We start from the raw sequence: 24,123 nt of genomic DNA, 5'->3' as shown, positions 1-24,123 counted from the left end.
GGCCGCACAGCGCAGAGCAGAGTGGGACAATCACTTCCCTCGACTGACTAGCAATGTCAAATCTTCATCTTTTTCTTTGGCATTAACTTAAAGATAAAACTCAATATAAACAAAATGTCACTGATGTGCAAAAACTGGTCATGTTCATTATAACTGATCTTAAAAAAATACCTCTAAAATACCTCTGGACGTTAGGACAGAATTTGAAATTCTTGAAAATTCTTGAAATAACATCCTGTTTGTTTGTTTGTTTTTCTCAGTTGACTAAATACACTAAATCCTGTATATTTGAACAGAAGTGAATGTTTCAAAATATTGGCTCATTTTCTTATAGCCAGAAATCCTGGTGCAAAGTTGTACTGTATTAGTGAGGGGTTAGGTAGAAAGCAACTAGAACACCATATTCAGATGAAACATGATGTCTGGCTAAAGTGAAAGAAGTTGCAGTCAAATCACTTCCTTTGTTTTCTGCTTCAGTCAGAGCTGGTCTTGCCATCAGCACAGAAACTTTGAACAGACTTCAGGATTTCTGGATTGCAGGAAATCCACACAGCTATTGCTGAATATCCGAGAAAGTCTCCTTGTTTCTAGCACCTCTGAGGTTTGTTTGTGTATCTGCATCCTGTTCTGTTCAGCTGTCTCCAGGTCTCCTGAATAGAATTTATAAGAATTTATTCCTAGGTTTCATCTCCCAGTAGAATTTATAAGAAATTACAGCATCAAATATTCACTACAGCAGTAAAAACTAAAGAGGTATGTGCAGCAGCATAGTCTCACATTGCTTTAGTGCTTCATGGAGTGCTAATGATACTATTCTTTCTGTGTCTTGTTCTTAACCATTAAATCTCTTAGCTGAATTTTAGATATTGGTCATATCAAAATTACGACAAGGTTCTGTTGTGATGTAGCAGATGTGATGTTGTTGACTTCAGAAGAATTTTGTCCATTTATATTAGTGGACGATAATATGGCACTCATTTGTAACTACTAATTGGGCCCTTAACTTTTACAGGAAGATTTTATCTCACGAGATTAATTGTTGAAGAATTTAAGATTTTTGCTACTACAGTTTTCTTCGAGACACAGATAACCAGATGTTATCTACATTGTCCATTATGTATTAAACTCTTGTAGTTTTAGGTATTCATTAATACAGTCCTTCCTCCATGTCTGTAATAAGCAAAACATCTGTTTCTTCTTGTTCAATCAAAGTGCTTACCTCAAGAGTCCTACTTTTAAAATAATGTCATTTAAGTAGAAATCCGAGATAGGGAGAATGCATTTCATTAACATTTTAAAATTTGCATATGAAATCAGCTTTTCCAGAAATCATCAAGGAATTTGTGGTGCTAGCAGTATGTATTTCTTTTTTTCCCCTCAATTTGTATACCAGAAAGCTACAGTAAGATGAAATGAATGCAAATAAATATATGTATCAGCTCAGATAAGAGAGATTAAACTGTAATGAGAAATGATCATTTTGCATTTGGGATGTTCTCCATTACATACTTAACAACAGAAAATTCTTTAATAGAGACATATTCTGTTCTGAATATTTAGTCTTTGTTTGCAGAAAAATCTCAGTTAAGGTTTTTTTTCTTTAAGTCCAAATAGAAATAATTCTGTAGTACATATAAGGCATGTAATAAAATATTACAATAAAAATAGGTCATGTGTCTATACAAACTTATCCTCTATGGGATCATATGCTATGTATCACAATAACTAAGTCTTTGCAACAGAGCATTATCACATTAAGAAAGGGAAATTGACACTACTGGCTCTAAAACACAGGCATATAAAACAGATAAAGTGTGACAGTGAAAAACGGTGTTCTTACTTACATCAGTGGGGAATGCTGTTCTGTAAACACAACAGTGAGTACTCACTGAGAGATGATGAGCAATCTTTATTAGCATCCATCAGTAAACTCCATGGAAAATTATTATCAATAAAAAAAATCATAAGAAAACACAAAATTGCAATTGAATTTTTGTGCCAACTTTGAGACAGAAAAGTTGAAAATGTTACTGTCATACTGTAAAGCTCCGTGAGGATGGTCTTCTTTTAAGAAGAAGACAGTCTTAAATTGTCATTTTAAAGTAAATAAAGTGCAAAATGCAAAAAGAGATACAGTGTGATCTTTCAGAAACCAGCAGAAACAATGCTAACTTACAGGGGTTAATAAGTTTAATACAGTGGTTCTCCAATCACGCCTCTAACAGGCAGCTTACAGGCAGCAGTGTGTCTCCTTAGTATACTTCGATAAATGCTGTGCACACAAAGTTCTGTCTGCATGGCATTAGACTTTGCTGGTAACCTGTAGCTCTCCTCATGCTTTGATTTCCATCTGCACTGCTGGTTCACCTTCCCCCTGCCTGGTTCTTTCCTTGAGTCATTGCATTATTCATCTTTTTATTGTGGTGCTAGTGAGCTCGTGGTGCTGTCTGGGAAGCAGGGCTGCAGTCACCCCCAGCAGCTCCTCTGTGCTGCCCCTTCCTCCTCACACCTCTCCCCTGCTCCAGCCTGGGCTCTCTAGGGGCTGCAGGGCAAGCTCCGCTGGGCACCTGGAGCACCTCCTGCCCTGGCTGCTCGCAGGGCTGCTTCTCACACTCCTTTCCTCACTGCCGGGCAGTGTTTGGCCCTTGCTGAGCTCTGCTCTCACCGAGGAGCCCACCAGTGGCTTACGGGCTCAGCCAGGCCCTGTGGTGGGACCGCTGCAGCCAGCATGGGGCAGCCCAGGCCTCACCTCACAGAGCGGCCTGGCAGCCCCCTGACACTGCCTGGGCACCTGCACCCAGTGTTGAATGTATATTTGTATCTAATTCTGTTTAAATGGGCTAGAAAGTTTTATCTATTTGTTTAATAATCTTAAAAAAAATCAAAGCATGAAAAAAAGTGTCCATAAAAGCAAACAATTTTGGAGAGATATTTTCTGTGTAAATACATCAGACAACGCTGAAACATCAGTACAGAAGCAGGAGAAAACTAGTGACATTTCAGTACTTTGGGGAGACAAGCATATTTAGAAGAACTCACCAGAAGTGTGACAATTTCTATAGTTACAGTTTGTCAAGGTACCAAAGCTTATCCGCTTATCCTTTGATATAATATGAATTGTGGTCAAGGTACGCTGATGCTTTTTTTTTTTTTTTTTTTTTTTTTTTTTCTTTTTTCCTTCACAATCCCTTGTGTTTTAATAGCAAAGATTTAATTTTGTCTGGAAGTCTCTATTCATTGTCACTGAGTTCAGGGCAACAATCATAGAATCATAGAATATCCTGAGTTGGAAGGGATCCATAAGGATCATCAAGTCCAACTCCTGGCACCACACAGGTCTATCCAAAAGTTTAGACCATGTTACTAAGTGCACAGTCCAATTGTTTTTTAAATTCAGACAGGCTTGGTGCAGTGACTACTTCACTGTGGAAGCCTGTTCCAGTGACCACCCTCTCGGTAAGGAACCTCTTCCTAATGTCAAGCTTAAACTTCCCCTGCCTCAGCTTAACACTATTCCCTCGGGTCCTATCACTGGTGTTTACAGAGAATAGGTCTCCTGCCTCTCCACTCCCCCTTGCGAGGAAGTTGTAGACCGTGATGAGGTCCCCCCACAGCCTCCTCTTCTCCAGGCTGAACAGGCCCAGTGCCCTCAGCCGCTCCTCATACGTCTTCCCTTCTAGGCCCTTCACCATCTTCATCACCCTCCTCTGGACACTCTTCGATAGTTTAATGTCCTTTTTGTACTGTGATGCTCAGAACTGCACACAGTACTCAAGGTGAGGCTGCACCAACGCAAAGTAGAGCTGGACAATCACCTCCCTCCAACTAGCAGTGCCATGCTTGATGCACCCTAGGATACGGTTGGCCCTCCTGGCTGCCAGAGCACACTGCTGGCTCATATTCAACTTGCTGTCAACCACAACCCCCATATCTCTCTCTGTGGGGCTGCTCTCCAGCATCGTGTCACCTAGTCTGTACGTATAGCCAGGGTTGCCCTATCTCAGGTGCAGGACCCAGCACTTGCTTTTGTTAAACTTCATGCGGTTGGTGATTGCCCAGCTCTCCAGTCTGTCCAGGTCTCTCTGCAAGGCCTTTCCACCCTCATCAGAGTCCACAACTCCTCCAAGTTTGGTGTCATCAGCAAATTTGCTCAGAACACCTTCTAGTCCTACATCCAAATCATTTCTAAAACCATTGAAGAGGACTGGCCCTAAAATGGAGCCTTGAGGAACCCCACTAGTGACCATCTGCCAGCCAGATGTGGCCCCATTTACCACAAGCCTTTGAGCCCTGACCATCAGCCAATTGCTCACCCATCGTATGATGTTTTTTGTTAAGTTATATGCTGGACATTTTGTCCAATAGGATCCTATGGGAAACTGTCAAAAGCCTTGCTGAAGTCCAAAACGATCACATCAACTCGTTTCCCTTGATCAACTAGACAGGTGATCTTATCATAAAAGGAAATAAAATTTGTTAGGCAGGACCTACCCCTCATGAACCCATGTTGGCTGGGACCAATGACAGCATTGTCCCCCAGTTGTGCTTCAATAACTTCAAGAATCTTCTCCTTAATTTTACCAGGCACTGAGGTGAGACTGACAGGCCTGTAATTGCTAGGGTCTTCTTTCTTACCCTTCTTGAAAATTGGCACAACATTTGCCAGCTTCCAGTCTACTGGGACCTCTCCAGATTCCCAAGAGCATTGAAAAATAATTGAGAGAGGTTCCGCGATGACATCAACCAGCTCTTTAATCACCCTGGGATGAATCCCATCCGGACCCATGGACTTGTATGGATCCAGGCAGAGCAGCAAATTCCGCACACGTTCAGGGTCGGTTGGGAGTTTGTCATTTCCACCATCATGGTCCTCCAGCTCAGGGCACCCTGGGTCCCAAAGCCCATCATTAGCGTTGAAGACAGAGGCAAAGAAGGCATTAAATATCTCTGCTTTGCCTATGTCATTGTCTTTGAGGAAACCTTCCTCATCAAGTAGCAGACCTATATTTTCTATGTTTCTATGTTTCGGGTTGGGTCTGGTCGGCATATTGGGCCCTCTGCCTCTTTCAAAAGGGAGTCCCCCATGACAATAACCCTTCTTTCTTTTTTGACAGATGATGTAGCAATGCGGGGGGTAGGCTGCCTTGCCTTAGGTACCCTCTTAATTGGGACGGGCTTTCGTCTACTTCATCGTTCTGACTGTCGTGTTCTAGACCCTCATACCTGTTATACAAGGGTAGATGGGAAGGTGAGGTGGGCACAGACAGGGCTCACCTACCACCCCGAACAGGAACCTGCCTCCATCCCCCCTCTTGGCCTAGGTCTCCTCCTGCTGCCTGGCGGGATGAGGGAACTTTGTCTTCTGCGTGACACGAGACACTTGTGCTGTGGCAGGCTTGTGAGTCTGTCTCAGAGAGGGCAGAGTACACCTCCACCAGTCAATTTCCCTCTCTGACTCCCTGATGCTCCTGAGCCTGCTCACCTCCTCCCAAAGCTCCGCAACCTGGCTGAGCAGCTCTTCGACCTGGGCACACCTCCCACAGGCATACCCTCACTGCTGCAGCCGGATACAGACAGAAGACTCAGGCACACCCTGCAGCCCAAGACCTGGATGGCAGTGTGTTTCCCTGAGTCCTCTGTCTGAGTAGCCACATCAGTGACTGCAGCTGGAGAGGCCACAAGAGATTAGGAGGCCATGTTTTTCTGCCTGGTTGATACTATGGTCAGGCTCTTCTCAATCAGGTTACAAGTGCTGATGGGAAAGACTGCTGCATAGGAGCGGAGAGGGGCCCTCCCTGCTCACCCCGCCTGCATGAACTGCGCACAGCCTTCTGACACGCCATGCTCTGTCCTGGTCACCACGCTTCTGGTCACTCACGCTCCCTAAGGGGTGCCTTTGAACAGCTGGGGAGGGGGCGCTGCTGGCTCCACCTACGCCTTGTCAGCCTCCCTCACAAGGGCTGCTGAGTCCTGGCGGCTCCCTCGGCTGCTTCGAGTGGCCTCGATCCCCCGCTCCACTGCAGAACGCGTCTGCCCCAGAGCCGATCACCTCGACAAGTGCAACGTTACATTAACAATGTTGCATTAACATGTTCAGGGCAACAATTCGATAAAAAACTAAAATGGATTTATTTTTTAATTTTTATAATGATAGGTCATCTTAAGATGGAAAATAGGGATTCTAACTACGATTTAATAACCTTCAGTTTTAATAGAATAAATATGCTGTCAAATTTTTTTCTTGGAACTCTATAAAATGGCGTATCTTTTTATTTTCTGAGTTTGGTCCATAGAAAATAATTTTATGTTGGTTTGAATTAAGTGTTTTTCTGTTTCTTATTTGCTTGCCAAATATAATGACAAAGGAAAAAGCAGCTCACATACAGGAAGAAAGCTTTCCTTATGTTTAGTATATTAGCTCTTTCATCTCTTCCTACACTAGCCTGAATAAGCTTTGGCAGAAACATTTCTTACTGATACATTTTTAAGAGGCATATGCCACTTTTATTTACACTATCAAATATTCCAAGAATATTCCAATATATGACATCTTCTGTGTTGTATCAGGACTTGATCTTGTATCTTAAACACATAGAAGCATATGGAAAAAAAAATAAATGCCTAGGTATACCTGTTTGCCATGAGCATTATTCCTTGTTCATAGATGAAACTCCTTGGAATATTTTGAAATTTTGTCTTATAATTATTAATACCATATTACACATCCCATTTAATTTCAGAAACAGCATATTGCATTACAGTGTGGTTTATTTTGGCAAAGTTTTCATAAATGACTTGGATGTAGGACTAAAATGTGTTATTGAGTAAGTTTTACTGTGATACTGATTTGGGAGGAGCTGTTGATTCCATTGGGGGTAGAGATGTCTTGCAGAGAAATCTTGACAAATCAAGCAGCTGAGCAACTGCCAACAATCTGAAGTTTAACAAAAGCAAGTGCTGGATTTTGCACATGGGAAGGGGCAACACTAGATATAGGTATGGACCAGATGACAGGCTGGAGAGCAGCCCCTCAGAAAGGGCATTTTGGTTGACAGCAAGTTGAGTATGAGCTGTGTGCCCTGGCAGCCAAAAGGACCAACAGTGTCCTGTGGTGCATCAAGCACAGCATTACTAACTGGTAAGTTAGTAATTAGCATTAGTAAGTTAGTAAAAAGCATTACTAACTGGAAGTGATTGTCCCACTCTGCTCTGCTGGTGTGGCCTCATCTTTAATACTCCGTGCAGTTTTGGGCACCACAGTATAAAAAAGACTTAAAACTATAAGGCAGTGTCCAAAGGAGGGCTGCAAAAATGGTGAAGATTAGCTGAAGTCACTGGGATTGTTCAGCCAGGAGAAGGGATTTTTCAGCCAGGCTCCCATGAGGGGAGACCTCATGGCAGCCTACAGCTTCTTCACAATGGGGAGCAGAGGGACAGGTGCTAGACTGCTCTCTGGTGACCAGTGATAGGACACAAGAGGATGGCATGGAGCTGAGACAGGGGAAGTTCAGGCTGGGTATTAGGAAAAAAGTTCTTTACTAGAGGGCAATTTGGTTCTCCAGGGAAGTGGTCACAGCACCAAGCCTGCTAAAGTTCAAAGAAGCCTTTGGACAATGCTGTCATACAAATGGTCTGATTATTGGGTGGTCCCGTGCAGACCTAGGAGTTGGATTTGATGATCTGTGTAGATCCCTTCCAATATTCCATATTCTAGGAATTTATGATTCTAAAGTACACCTTGCTAAGGTTGAAAGGTGGAGAAAAAATGTTGTTTTAAAGAGGTGCTATGATTTGGAATTTGCTTTTACTAGAGTATTTGCTACTTATTTGCTGACATCACCTAACCTACCTGCAAAATAATGATGAGAACAAACCAATACTCTTTTGCTGATCTTAAATGCCAGCTGAATATGCTAGGCAAAATAGCATCCTGACACGTGCTGAAGACAAGGAAAAAATATTAAAGTCCTGTTGTTTTTTAAAAGTGAATGGACATATCCATGTACATCGGTGCTGTCAGTACTGGATGATGTTCCCCTAAGATTCAGGTTTTTGGTGGACATGCACTGTTTTTGTAATGACTTTGTGATTAATGCCACATCTCAATGAGAGCATTATTGGTGAACTCACCTTCCACATGAGTCTTTTCCCTTCCTCTTTTTTCTTTCCTTTTTACTGAAAATATCTGGCTTTTGATAGAATCAGCAATCACAAGCATAATATGCCCTGTGTGGGCTTGTTACTGGCTATTATTAAATGGTTTAATCAATGTATTTTCCTTTTAAACCTGGTCATAGAAACAATTAAGAGAGATTCCTCATTTGTAAAATATGGAATATGGCCTTTTGATGGGTAAGATGAGCGATAACATGTATATTTAGAAACAATTATATGTGACAAAATGGACAATTCAGTAGTTGTAAGACTTGTATTTATGACGATAATGATAATTTTTTTGTAATAGTTACTTTAAAATAGCACCTCATTATCACACTAAAATGAATTCATTTCTTAAGTAGGCTTCATTGGAAATTACATTATGAGCTTGGGAGAGGCACACTAACCACTTACAGATAATAAGTATTGCACTAAGTAAAATATTCCAATGTTTTCTGTTCTTCATAGGCTCTGGTCTCAATGATGGGCAGTGGCATGAAGTTCGATTCCTAGCTAAGGAAAATTTTGCTGTTCTCACCATTGATGGAGATGAAGCTTCAGCTGTGCGAACAAACAGCCCTCTGCAAGTTAAGACTGGAGAGAAATATTTCTTTGGAGGTAAAAAAATATCACAACAAATATCTGCTTATGGTTCTATTCTCTTTTAAAATGGCTAGGTGCTGCTTGCCAAAAAAAAAAAAAAAAGTATAATACTAAACTTTATTTTACTTTTAATAATCATTTACACCTCCTTGTCCTTGCAAAAGGAACCCTGAAAAATATGTGCAAGAGATAATCCACTTTGAATTTATTCCCCAGATCTCCCCTGAATATTTCAGAGACCATTCTCTGAAAAGGAAAATTTCCAATATTAGTAGTCTAATTAAATGGCACTGAGAAGAGAGATACGCTTATCTTTTCAAATTTGGAATCCTGAAGACAAAAAATATCACTGTTCAGAATGAGTCTTAACAGTTTGCTGATTTTTTAAAGAGCTGTTATGATTACGAGTAGCTGAGTGCTTTCCTAAATTGAAGCCTTACATTTCTCAGTATTTCTGTCCATTAATGATACATACACCAAAACCGAGTTCTTTCAGATTATGGCTTGAATATATTTGATACACTACTATCTTATAGAGGAAGGTTGATAAGGGTTTTTAAACTCTTGTATAATTATTTGTACTTCTAGCCAGGTTTGTTTTAAACATCCAATTCAGAAATGACTTGCAATCTTTGTTCAACCAGAATTCTCTGTGAGCGCAAATGCTAAAATCAAAAAAAGAGTTGTAAGCTGTACCTTTGAAGTGTTCCACACGTGAGGTTGTACATTAAACCTTTAGACAGAGAACACAAGTTTTGAAAGTAGAATTTATCAGTGTTGAAACTATTTTTTTTCAAACAAGGCTAATTAAAACAAAATGCAAATGTAGTACTATAAATAGTCTTAACAAGCAATAGAAAGGTTACTGAGATATGAAGTACTGTAAGTAGAAAGGGAAAAAATCCTTTCAAGGTTATTCTCATTTCATTATCTCCTATCAGTTGAATCATTAAAAATACATGTGGAAATTAGTGTTTGAATAATGTTACAAACTAACATAGCTAATTAAAAATAGATTCTAATCTTGCAGATACTGATACTACACTTCCAGGAAACACTGTAGCAATGATGAAAATGCAGTCTCAGACAAATATTACCAGTTTAAAATTAATCTGTCACAAAAAGTAAACATCTCTGTTGCTGCAACATCCATCTTTTTCAATGTCCTTACAATGTACTTAAGTCAACTAATAGCCTGAATAGGTTCATAGGTTCTTCTCTCTCTCTCTCTCTCTCTCTCTCTTTTTTTTAGCATGTGGACTCTGATAAAAATTCTAGCATAACCAATTGCAACATGCTAAAGCCTTTAAATTTTGTCATCAAAACACAGTGCTGTGACTGTCAGAACCATCTAAAACATTCAGATTAAATGCAGTTATTAAGCATACACAGAACAAAATGAAAATAAATGCCATACATAGTACCTTCAGTGTTATTCTGTTAATTTTGATAGGCAAACTCCCCAGAACACTATTACGTTTCTGGAGAGACACTGAGAGAGATTTTTTTTTTTGAAATGCCTTTTCTCTCTTTGGGTTGTGAGGGATAGACTGTGTAGTTTCTCCAGGCATTTTTTAAATATACTTTTCTAAGTCAAATTGCAGGTTGCTTTGTTGTAATTTCAGCTGGATTCTGAAATCTCAACTTGAAGTTGTAGTTGTTGGCCTGTACTTTATAATTCCACCATCCTTCTTAAAAAAAAAGTGTACATGTAGATGTTGTTTTAGTGTGATATGCAAGTCAATCTTGAATTCTCTGAAGTGTCATTTCCACATCTGTTCACTGAAATGTGTGGTCCCTTTGCATAAGCTATGTGGTGTTTTTTTGTTTTGTCTTGTTTTGTTTTCCTCATTATCTTCTATAACCTGAAAGCTCTTCTAAAAATATATCAAAAGGATAACAGTGTCCTAACCTTCATATCCCCTTTTATTTCTAAATAAGAAATCTGCATTTGTGACACTGCACTTTTGCATTTTAACTGTCTCAAGCTGTGAATCTGAGGAAGCTTTATTTCTGACTTAGATCAGAGGAACCCATTTATTTTGGTATACTCCCATAAACATTCCTATATGCATATAAAAGTTTGTCATTTTGCTATAAATATCTGTTGATTAGAAATCACTTGCATCTTAAAGTCAGTTTTCTGCATTCATATTAGCAACTTAATCTTTGTATTCACAATCTGCATCTTATGATGTTAAAGTATTGTTCTTCTATTTCCTTCTATATTGTATGTGTTCCTCCTTATATTTTTCTATATTAGCATTCCAATTTATGGTTACTAATAAATAATACTTGCAAGAAAAGGATGAAGAAGTGAGAAAAGTTGGGAACTTCAAACTTTTATAAAATTTCATAATTTTCATCAAAGAAAGGGTTTTCATTAGTTTCATTAAACTTAAAGGTAAGTTCAGATAACAATCTGTCAAATACTTTTTTTCTGCAAATATGCATAAGTGGTTAGGGAAGGGACAACTGCCTCTTGAATTCAGAGGTTCACATATTTGTTTTTGTAAACTGCTTTTGCCAGATGGCTAGCAAAAAAAAAAAAAAGTAAAAGTCTTTGATGATTATAAATTTTCAGTATGAATAGAAATCCAGAGGTTTCTTTGATCTGAGTATAATAGTTAAGGGTATTATGACTACTAAAACTTTGCATAATAAAATTCAAATATTTGTCACAAATGCAAAAGTTAACTGACCATAGTAAGAAACACAGTAATGTTATGATATTCATCCCATCTCAATGTTATATTTATTGATCTTACAAAATACTGAGAAAGCTCAGTCCATTAAATATATGTTTGGAGGGTTTGTACAGCATTTCTAGAATTCTCTGAATGCGTGTGCTCTTCTGATGTCAATTCTCCTATTTCATCCTTGAAAGGGATACCACATGTCAGCAAATGCTTTGTTCTCCAAATTTTCCGTTACACTGACTTCAAAATAAGTGTCTCTATTTATGTCATGGTCTCCTGGTGTCAATATAGCAATTACATACTATATGCAGTGGTGTTGTCTTTGCTGAAAAAAAGTTTAATGGTTGCATTTCAGCAACGCACTGCAATATTGTTGCAACTATACCTCGGAGAATTTAAAGAGAAAAGTAAAATTGGTATTGCTTCGTAGTAGTAAGGCAAACATTAGATAGACCTGTTCTGTGAAGTTAACTACAGCTTTTAACATAAGAGAAATATCACAGATGAAATATCACAGATATCAGTGATATCTGAAAAAATTCTTCATTTGATTCATAGCATTTTGATGAGAACTTGATTATGATTAAGTTCTACATAACAATATAAATAAATAGGGGGAATGTAGAGACACAGGACGTAGGGATATGGGATGGTTGTAAATTTCTTTTTGGCATTAGAAATTTTAACAGGAACAAGCCTGTAAATCAGAGTTCTCCCTCTCTCTGTACATGCATCTCAGTAGAGTAAGGGGAAGTTGAATATGGTGTAGACACTGAATGGATTAATGTATCTGGTTTGGACACGGAGTAGACTGGGCCTATAATTTTCAGCAGTGTTGACCTTTTGGAGAAAGCAGACCTGACTGACACTCTCTGAAATCACACTTTCACTCAGAATTTATTCCTAAACATGTTCCAGTTATTCCTCAATTTGTTCTTTTATTTGCACAGAAATGCTTGTTGTCGACATGTTGTTTTACAACATGTACAGTAATTAATATTTGAATAAAGGAGATGTGTACATTAGAATCTTTTGTGATTTCTTTCCACAGAACTAGTTTGAAACTTTTACAGTTTTAAAACACAGCAGTAAATCATAAGAGGATTCTCCAATTCTCTGTTAGAGAATAAATCATTTTCAGTACGGATACAGTCTTTATTTTTTTAAATTCCTTTGTGCCTCTCCTGTGCTGTCTCCCAGCACTACTAAGATCCTGACAAGGTACAGACAACGATGATGTTTTATTCAAGTCTGAGCTAGAGGAAGTTATGTCAAAGATATGGTATTTCTGTAGACTGTGTGAATGTGTGCTGTTGTATTTGGTAGATTGGGTGCTAACTGCCCATTACCCTTCTGTATAACTCTTCTCTCCTCACTGTTTTCGTTTTTCTTCTCTGTCTTGTCTTGAAGTTGGGTTTTGGGAAAGAAGTGAATTTCCTTTTCCTACCTTGAGAGAATGACATTTCTTTTTTTGTTTCCAATTATATGCATAAAACAAGAAGTCAGAGTAGAGAAAGTGAATTGCAAAGTTAAAACAAGTCCTAATTTATACTGTTGGAGATAAGGAGCTGTTATGAGGCATTTTAAGCTTGCACCAAACTACCTAATAGCCTAGGGCCCAGAGGAAATAGTTGATTAGAGACATAATTTTGACTTATTTCTTAGAGCGTTTCATCTTGTGTCTCATTTCCATCTTCAATTTCACTGGCTTAAAAATGTGAGAGTTTTCTGTATGGTGTGTGGCGGGGTATGAATCTTCAGTGAGAAAAAAGGTATGCATTAAGCATCTGTCAATCCACTGTGCTCCTTTTTGCTGACAAGCAAAGATGAATAGACTATGTAGTAAATTTCCTATGAGGCACTTGTTTGTGGCATATAGTAACTTCCTTTCTGTACGGCTGTACAAAATGTGCTCTGGATGGAATCTTGCTCCTGGAATAGAATTCATTTCTTTCTGAAATTTGGGTTGGTCTAAAATCCTACAGAGTTATATGAAAGGAAGGAAGAGGGGAGAGAGGGAAGTCAAACAAAATAGAAAAAATACCTTCCTCTGTTTCACATATGCAGTGCTTTTCTGTGTAAATCTTCCTTTCTTAAAGCCTGTCAACTATAACCTCAGTCTTCAGGTGGTGTGCCAACATTTTTATCAAGCTACCCATCATCATCATTGTGTGAGTCAATCATTAGTAGTTGTTACAGTCATGGTTCCTAGGTAGTATCACTGGGACTTCAAAAGCACTCAGATCGTCTGAATTACAAGTATTATCAGATATCAAGAACTCGAACAGACTGTACTTTTTAACAGCCATCTTGTTTTGGACTGTTAAATCCAGAACAATTTTAAGTCAGTAGATGAGCAAAGAATACAAATATGCGGAATGTACATACCTGAGTAAAACAGGGAATTGGTTTTGTTTACCCATTTTTTACCTTTTCTTTTTGGATCTTCATTTGTCTTCACTGTTACAATGAGACAATTAATAAATAATAAAAATAAACACAGGCAATTGTAGGCATGTAAGCCTCTCTCTGCAATTTAATACAGAATTCAAATTCTTGATATTTTCATCTTCTCTCTTCCACCATGAACACTGAAACAGCTGAAAGCATACTCCTTGTTTGCATCTGAAAGAAATGAAGAAAGTGAAATTGATCAACATTGCAAATTAACTCTTGAGTTTCATACCTTTCATCATTTATAGTTTTGTTTGAATGTTAGACATATGAAACCAGATAAAATAATGTTGACATTCTTTGATTAATTTTCAGGAGTATGAAGAATATTCTTGGTGATGTTATAATACATCAATCCACCAACATATTTGCATACAGCAGTACAAACAGAAATGCTGGAGGTAGATGGATATCCTGAAGAAAAAGTGCAGGCAGGAATCTGATACTTTGTGTAAGCAAATACTTTAGGAATGGATATATGGGAGTATGAGTCTTGCTGGAATAACTTCATCTTTTGAGCAAAGGCTTATTAGACATGAGAAATGTCTAATCTCTGCTGGAGGGCAGACCCAGGAAACTACAGGCCTGTCAGTTTGACCTCAGTACCAGGGAAGCTCATGGAGTAGATCCTCTTGAGAGTCATCACGCAGCACTTGCAGGGCAAGCAGGCGATCAGGCCCAGTCAGCATGGGTTTCTGAAAGGCAGATCCTGCTTGACGAACCTGATCTCCTTCTATGACAAAGTAACGCGCTGGGTGGATGAGGGAAAGGCTGTGGATGTGGTCTACCTTGACTTCAGCAAGGCTTTTGACACCATTTCCCACAGCATTCTCCTCAAGAAACTGGCTGCTCTTGACTCGGACTGGCGCACGCTTCGTTGGGTTAGAAACTGGCTGGATAGCCGGGCCCAAAGAGTCGTGGTAAATGGAGCCAAGTCCAGTTGGAGGCCAGTCGCTAGTGGCATTCCCCAGGGCTCGGTGCTGGGGCCAGTCCTCTTTAATACCTTCATCGATGATCTGGACGAGGGCATTGAGTGCACCCTCAGTAAGTTTGCAGATGACACCAAGCTATGCGCATGTGTCAATCTGCTTGAGGGTAGGAAGGCTCTGCAGGAGGATCTGGATGGGCTGCACCGATGGGCTGAGGTCAACTGCATGAAGTTTAACAAGGCCAAGTGCTGGGTCCTGCACCTGGGGCGCAATAACCCCAAGCAGAGCTACAGGCTGGGAGATGAGTGGTTGGAGAGCTGCCAGGCAGAGAAGGACCTGGGAGTGATGGCTGATAGTCGGCTGAATATGAGCCAGCAGTGTGCTCAGGTGGCCAAGAAGGCCAACAGCATCCTGGCTTGCATCAGAAACAGTGTGACCAGCAGGGCTAGGGAGGTGATCGTCCCCCTGTACTCGGCTCTGGTGAGGCCGCACCTCGAGTACTGTGTTCAGTTTTGGGCCCCTTGCTACAAGAAGGACATGGAGGTGCTTGAGCGGGTCCAGAGAAGGGCGACGAAGCTGGTGAGGGGCCTGGAGAACAAGTCCTACGAGGAGCGGCTGAGGGAGCTGGGCTTGTTCAGCCTGGAGAAAAGGAGGCTCAGGGGTGACCTTGTTGCTCTTTACAGATACCTTAAAGGAGGCTGTAGCGAGGTGGGGGTTGGTCTATTCTCCCACGTGCCTGGTGACAGGACGAGGGGGAATGTGCTTAAGTTGAGCCAGGGGAGTTTTAGGTTGGATGTTAGGAAGAACTTCTTTACCGAAAGGGTTGTTAGACATTGGAACAGGCTGCTCAGGGAAGTGGTGGAGTCACCATCCCTGGAAGTCTTTAAAAGACGTTTAGATGTAGAGCTTAGGGATATGGTTTAGTGGGGACTGTTAGTGTTAGGTCAGAGGTTGGACTCGATGATCTTGAGGTCTCTTCCAACCTAGAAATTCTGTGATTCTGTGAAATGTCTGCTCACTGAAAAATGCATGAATGAAGTCTTCAAGTGTACTCTCCTTGTTATATAACATAAATCTCTTGCTAATATGAACATATTGGTCACAGTGTATATATCTGGAAGTTTTTCAAAAAAAAAAAAAAAAGAGGGAACTGAACCTCATTAGCTTTACCTTACTCTGCCCCTTCCTGAAATCATTCAAGTAAATTTCTGTGTGCAGCAGATAAAAATAAATTAATAAATAAATAAATTTCAATGGACTTTCTTTTCTCTTACTGACATTTAAAGCCAAGAAAGACCAAACAACAAGATGTGAACAAAAAGAATGAACATGTGTAATACAGAATAAAATGCATTGACCTGGGAAGGAGTAAGTGAAACTTTATTCTGTCTATATAGGATTGATTTCTAATTCTATCTATATAGGATTGATTTCCTTTTCCACTAAGTATAATAGTCATATCATTTCCTAAGTTTCAGTCAGAAGCAAACACTATCAAGTCCCTGAATATTATAGAAAAAATATTTAGAAATAGAGGAAATACCCTACATTGTATAGCTCTGATTCCATAGGGAAAGGAGAGGACTTGTAGAAGTAAATAACTCCGTCTAAAAGAGAAAAAAAATGGAGACAGAAATGTCTGGTGGGGACTCAGAAGTGATTACTGGAAAGACACTCCAAAGTGGCAATAAAACCTATGCCCTCCTATATGTCTCTTTTGCTGATGCCTTAGTAGGTCAAGTTACAGGTTTTCAGCTGCAGTAGCTCGACATTTTTCCCACAAGAAGAAAGGGAGGGTATTCAACAGGCAGTGAATGTTGGGAAGAAAGCTAGCCAGTAATAATTGCTAGACAGTACTAATAAGGACTATATGTTTTTAGAACACTGAAAATACTGTAGTCTGTTGATGGCATTAGGAATCATAAACATTTCTGTCTCAGTTGAATTGTACTGTGAACAATAAGCACATATTTTTTCCCAGAGTTTGAAAATAATCACAATGCTAAATAGTGGAGAATTACAATTAATAATGACATAGCATATCAATGACTTAACTTGTGTTACACGGTATCATGGTTCTGCTTCTAGATGTATGAATGTGCTTATTGTCAATCAACAATCAATCACAATTCAACTACACATACGTGCACACACACACAAAAAGCTAAGCTAAATTCCTACTATTATAGATACACTATATTGTTTTCAGAGCCTTTTAGAGCCTATTGTTTTAGAAAGTGACTTACTGATCTTCTTGGCATGTCAGTGTTTCCGAGTGGACTTTCCATATATAGTAGCATTAGTGATTCTCTTCTTTAAAATGATAGAACCTACCTCAGTCTCCCCTTTTCCTCCAACCCTCTCTAAACTTGAGCCAAATTTTTGCATTTCACTTTTTTAAGAGTAAAATTAAACAACTATTACTATAGTTAAAAACAGACTAACAAACAAAAAACCACCACTATGCAAGAAGTTACCTATAGGCCATTGCTTCTGGTGACAGACAGCTGACCTTTTTGTTTAGAAAATTTACTTCTGTAATTATAAATGTGAATAATTTTGGAAATCTAGTTTAGTGAATTATAAACATGTAACAGGAAGACAATATCAGAATACATTCCAGAACTTGCAAAAATATGCTTGTGAAAATGGAAAATAGAGAAAAAATAGTTATCCTGTAAAGGAACTACATTCTGACTTATATAACCTGAGCTAAGAATGGGTCTCAGTGCTGGTTGTAAATACTGGCTCACATATGAAACCTGACTGAAATACCAATTAAATTTATAATTACTGTCTGATACTTTTACTATATAAGCAAACTGCAGGTAGTCCTTTGTGTCTAGGGCAGGCATTCAATTAAATTCTTGCATGCCTACAATCCAAGGATGTTATTATCACCTCTCACTGAATACAATAAATTGCATCATAAAGAAGTAGCTGTCTAGGATTTTAACAGGAACACTTATTAGTGATGCTTTTGTAAATCATGAAGTAGATTTTAAGGATTTATCTCTTTCCAAAGAAGGAACTTCATTCATGCTCACAGTCAGTAGCTTAGAGCTGATTTGTCTGCATAAATTGGCAAAATTGTACTATGAAGCTGAAACAATCGTTCAAATCCTTATTTGCGTCTTTGTTTTCTCTTATCAGCAAAGCATTGAATTTATCTGTATAATATCTAGCAGTGTGAGGTAACAAGTTGGAGATCCACAGCTGTGGGTTTTTGACAAGAACAAGCATATTGCCCAGTTTAAAAGGCCATAGTATGTCTACTGTAAGTTTAATTTGGAGTGGACAGTATTCTGGTAATGAAATACTAAATATATAACATTGATGATCTCTATATGAGAGAATTGATAGTTAACCAGAAAACCACTAGACCAAGAGCTGACAGGGCTCTTCTGACCAAGTGGGACAAGAGCATCCTGCATAACAAGCTGGCTGGACTTAAAGGCAGAACTTTAGATTTAGTAGAGGAAGGAGTCCTGAATGATAGAGAAGAGCCAGGGACTGATACATTAGGAAGCAATAGGGAAGCACCTTATCTCAATTAGAAATTTAATTATCTCAAAGGAGCCTGCCAGAGTTCAAGAAGCATTTGGACAATGCTCTCAGACACATGATCTGATTTATTTATTATTTTAGGTGATCCTCTGGGGACCTGGGAGTTGGACTCAATGATCCTTGTGTGTCCCTTCCAACTCAGATATTCTATGATTCTATGAATGCACCTCTAAAAAGGTGCTCCTCTAAAATGTGATGTGGCGGATAGCCCAGCTGAAGTGTCTTGTAGAACTTTTTCCAAGTATATGAGACCTCAAAATACATGAGATAATATTTGAAAACACTTAATTTCCTAAGTTTCATTATTCTTATTGACCACACTACCCAAGTCATTTTCTCTACGTGCTTTACATACGATGTTCTACATACAAGCATCTCTGCGTTAAAATAATATTTTTTATTCTAAAAGATTATTTTTTTTTTTTTAAATGTAATCCTTATATTTCATCCTATGAATTGGAAGCTTTCTATAGGGCTTTAGGATACATTACTTTCAATTAATTAGGTGTATTGTGGTTTTGCTGGCATCATAGCCAAACTGAATGGAAATTTGAAGAGACATGTAGGTCCAATATACTCATTATTTTCATGTATAGGAATGGGTCACCCAAAATCTGACCTTCTTGCTTGTTTTAGAACTCACTCATTTATACTTACTGTCTGTGCAATTCATATTCTCGATAGATGTGATAAGAGCTTTTCCTTTTTTCATTTTTATTGCATTTTTAATATACCTTTTATTAAGAACCTAGCTAAAAGAGAAGAGAAAACTTGAGCGGGAATGAAAGTTTCCCACATTTTATTGTTTAAATACTTTAATGACCATGGTGTTAGTAAATACTGCTTACTAACTGTCAGCTGTTAGTGACTCACAGTTATTTTGTAGATACGTGATGAAAAATCTTGAGGTAACATAAAGAGATGGAATGGTGCATACCTTGCTTGGTGCATGTTGAAGAAAGGTCACTGAGGAATTATACTTCTGGAATAATAAATTGATCTTAAATCTTCTGGAGGATGGCAGGAGAATGGCATTGCTCGTTTTGTCAGTTATATGAACCTTTTTCACGTTTAAATAGATTTTATTGTATTTATGACCTCAACGAAAGTCAAATAGGACAGGTCTTAATAAATGCAGTAGGTGATCTTTTCAGGAATTCTACAAATATCAGGAATGAACCTGTAATCATATCTCATGCTATTACCCAGAAATAGAAAAATATCACTGTGTCGCATCCATGTATCATTAGTAACTGAAATTCTCATTTGCATCAATGGCGATGTTGTAATGCATAAAAATAGTAATTCATGTTCCTACTTTTGGTATGTGTCATAAACCACTGGGATAGGCATACGACATCACATATCCGTGCATGCATACATACACACACATTAAAAATGCATTCAACAAAACTACCCTGACTTTATAGAGAACCCTAAACCATTTTTCCTAGTGCTTAAACATTTTGATATTCAAATGAAGAAGCAAGGTCCATAGCTAGGGCTATCTACCTGTAGAAACAATTCCTGAATGTCACATAGGAATGTCCTGAAATTTGAAACTTTCTGTCTCTTTTCCATGCTTGGACCAGTAACTGGGAAGTTCTTAAATTGGAACCAGAATGTGTCCCATGGATAGCCTTTAAAGTTTTCCATTGAAGCCTTTTGGAGTAATGTTCAGGCAGCATAGTAGATATGTGTCCCAAAAGTGACTTGTTTTATATCTTTTATACATACTTTGTAAAATTAATATTCTTACATCTGAAATGACCTTGTGTTGTGGTTTGACCTGACTAGAAGCAAAGTATCACACAGCCATTTGCTCACTCCCCTGCAGTGGGATGGGGAAGAGAATCAAAACAAGATAAAGGTGCAAGAATTCATCAGTTCATCAATTGAGACAAGGACAATGTAATAATAAAGTGAAAATGAAAAAAAGTAACAGCAACAACAATAATAATAAACAGTGATGAACAATGCAATTGTTTACCACTAACCAACTGATGCCCAGCCAATCCCCAAGCAACAGCAGCTCCCCCAGTCCACTCTCCCTAGTTTTATTGTTAAGTATGACATCAGATGGTATGGAATATTTCTTTAATCATTTTGGATCAGCTGACTTGGTTCTGTTCCCTTCCATCTGCCTGTGCATCCCTAGCCCAATCCCACAGCATAAGAAGCCAAAGTCCTTGACTCTGTGCAATCACTGCTTAGCAATATCTAAAATATGTTATCAGCATTAGTTTCATCCTAAATCCAAAACAGCACTATATCAGCTAGTTTGAAGAAGATTAACTGTGTCCCTGCCAAAACCAGGACACCTAGTTATGTAAAACTGATAAAGACCTTTTGAAAAATTACACTTGATTAGAAGGAAAATACAGCAACTAAGGATCTTCATGTCAATTTTACAGTAAAATTCTTATTAGTTGCTCTGAAAAAAAACAAAAAACAAAATCTGTAACTTAATATATTTTGAAACTGTTGTATACATAATAATATTACTAATAGAAATGTACTTTCAGTTACTCTGGACTCCACTGTATTCTTTACAGAGATATATTTAAGAAATTTTTTTACTAATAAATGTATTCTTAGTGTATCATTACTGCTAGGCAACTATCCTAGCCTTTACATTTGTTCTTCTAATCAAGAAAAACATTGTAAGGACTCCATTTGGCTTTCAGTGCTAACAATATTTTTTCTGTGCTAACAAAACAAACAAATAATCAAAAAAAAAAAAACAAAACTAGTCAAGTACATGATGACAACATTGAGGGTGATTGTAAGGAAATTGTTTCTATCCAAGATCTTTTTAAATTTTGGAGTGTGAGATAGAGCACATTTTCTCTTAACCATCATCTTATGTGAAACTTCTCCAAAACTAGTCTCATTTACACAGCTCACTCCATTTTCTGCTTTGCTGCTCTCAGAAAATGCAAGGGCAGGAAGAATCTGATTATCAGCACTTTCAGGAACAGCCGTGGAGTTTAACTGCTCTAAGAATCATAATGACTATAGCTCACCTTTCTAGACCTATTGATCTACAGTTTTGTTCTCTTTCAACATCTCAAAAGACTGCAAACTATATATAAGATATCCTTAGTGAAACAGTGAGTTCATATATTATGCCTGACCTATAAGCCCAAGACTGTTTCAAAAAAGCTTTACTTGTAACAAAAGTAGATGAAGAAGTTAAAAAAAAATATGAATTACATAGATCATTTTAAAATACAATTAAATAGAAATTGGATTATTATTGATGTTGGTTTTACAATAAAAATACATGTCGAACAAAGAATAGTAAAAATTAACAATAAAACATTTTCTTGAAAATAGATGAGTGTATCCCTTTCCATTTTTCCCTTCTCATATCATCAGGCCAACCATCAGGCCTCACCACGGTGAGGTGGAAACTTTAATCTGCATTGTGTTTTTTTGGTTTTGTGCTTCTGTCAAAACTTCTGTGCCTCATTTAATGCACCCTGCTATTTATAGTTATAGTAAATACATATTTATTATTGTTATTGTTATTGTTATTGTTATTGTTATTATTATTATTATTATTATTATTATTATTATTATTATTATTATTATTTCAAAACTGTAATTCAGGTTTCATAATAACTCTTCTTTAACAGATTCATTCTGTATTGTGTCTCTTAACTGTGATTTTTATATACTATGCTACACAGAAATGGTGAATTGCATTGAGTACGTGTATATGATTATATAGATATATACAATACATAATTATATACATATATATACATGTAAATAACATATAATGCATCTGTATATATGATGTTATGTATATTAATAATCACATATATATATGATTTCCAGTCTGTGATATATTAATTAGTTACATAAATGACCCCATCAGAGAACAGTGAAAGTATTACATGATTTACAGACAAAACCAAGATATAATGAACTTTTAATTGCTAATATAATATGTTTACAAACTTAAAATTGAGTACTTATTTACTCATTGAAGAAATTCAGAAATAATTTCCTATAATAAATAAATAACTAAATACTTTTATGATCTCCTTTATGAAAAAAAAAAAAAAAAAGATTATTTTTTCCTAAGGAAGAGATTTTTTGCTTGTGTATCTTCTGATAAATCACTTAGGGTTCCATTTAGATAAATTATAATCTCAGAGATTTATTGCAAGTCTTCTTTAAAAGGTATTTGTGAATCAGTTCAGATTTATAAGGGAAATATTATTTATTATTTTTAATAAATATTTATTAATAATATAATATAATATAATATAATATAATATAATATAATATAATATAATATAATATAATATAATATAATATAATATAATAATTAATGTATTAATAATTTATTAAGGGAAATATAATATTATACAAATAATATTTTCACTTATTGCTATTGATACTAGTGTTATTATAAATGATTCATCCTTTTATGCATGAGGAGTAAAGAACACATCCTAGAATATGCCTTGAAGATGCACTGAAATTAATACTCTTTCAAGAATATATCTTACTGAATCTTCCTTCTTATTAATATATTTTTGACAAGCAGTTAAAAAGCAGTTAAATACTGAAATTATAGAAAGAGATTTGTACTGATAGAGATTGAAAGAGATTTACTGATAGACAAGAATAACTTTCTTTCTTTTCTTCTTTTTCTTTCTTTCTTCCTTTCTTTCTTTCTTTCTTTCTTTCTTTCTTTCTTTCTTTCTTTCTTTCTTTCTTTCTTTCTTTCTCTCTTTCTCTCTTTCTCTCTTTCTCTCTTTCTCTCTTTCTCTCTTTCTCTCTTTCTCTCTTTCTCTCTTTCTTGTTCTTGTTCTTTCTTTTATTCCCCATAAGAAATTACAAAAATATATTTTAAAATTATTTTAAAATTATTAAAAAAATGTTATTCGAAAATTTCCTGACAGCTTCTTCTGCCTAATAAATATCAATTGTATACAAAGCAAAGAAAAGCAGTATGCTTCAATATTTCAGGTTAATTATTTCACAACCTATAAATAAAGGTATATAGAAAAACAAAAATTATATTTCTTCCATTCTTTTAAATTGTTTTGAGGCATAAAGTTATATATTGGTAGTATCTGTCATGAAAAACATCAAATATGCTGCAATGAATATATAACATAATAATGAAATAAGTTTAATTTTTGCATTTGTGAAGGGATGCACCATTGTTTCACAGTTAGGCTCTATCAGTTAGTCTGATGCTGCCAAATTTCATAGAATCATTGCCAAAATAAGAGATAGGTGTTTGTAATAATATTTAAGGGGAGAAAAGAGGCATGCCATTATTAAAACATTACTTTGAATCATATGAAAACTCAAATTTTGCTTTAATTAATTAAAATGCCCAAAAGAGCTTAGCTCTGTGATCAGAACACTGCATAGATAAAACAAACAAACAAACAAACAAACAAAAACAGAGTAGATCCCATAGAAATTGAAGAAAAAAGCATATACATATAAATATATATATAATGTATTCTTTTACCAGGTCTACTGATCAGTATAATCAACTTCTTTGTTTACAATACCAGTGATACCAGTGTAATTTAGATACACACCAATTACCGTCCTTCAATGTCATGTTAATGGCAAAATAATAAATTTTGTCAGATAGTGATTAGAGACAAATCACATTTATTTCTTCCTGTGAATTTCCATAATGTTATAAATAAAAGTGTTACCTTCTGTAAGAC

The 24,123-nt window shown here is 37.0% G+C and overlaps 1 protein-coding gene across 1 annotated transcript in view; it reads left to right on the top strand.

The window, feature by feature from the left end:
* Positions 1-24,123, top strand: part of CNTNAP2 (contactin associated protein 2) — a gene marked incomplete at both ends in the record, with an annotated part of 1,150,499 nt that overhangs the window by 630,617 nt on the left and 495,759 nt on the right. Inside the window, one exon of the mRNA XM_084306678.1 lies at positions 8,626-8,775. Coding sequence (XP_084162804.1) covers positions 8,626-8,775 — 150 coding nt within the window. The remainder of the gene's footprint in view (positions 1-8,625; positions 8,776-24,123) is intronic.

This window comes from Netta rufina (genome assembly GCF_964035555.1).
Source record: "Netta rufina genome assembly, chromosome: 2".
In the NCBI taxonomy this organism is placed as follows: Eukaryota; Metazoa; Chordata; class Aves; order Anseriformes; family Anatidae; genus Netta; species Netta rufina.
Note: the sequence above shows the minus strand (reverse complement) of the source record. Positions and strands in the feature narration are given on the sequence as shown.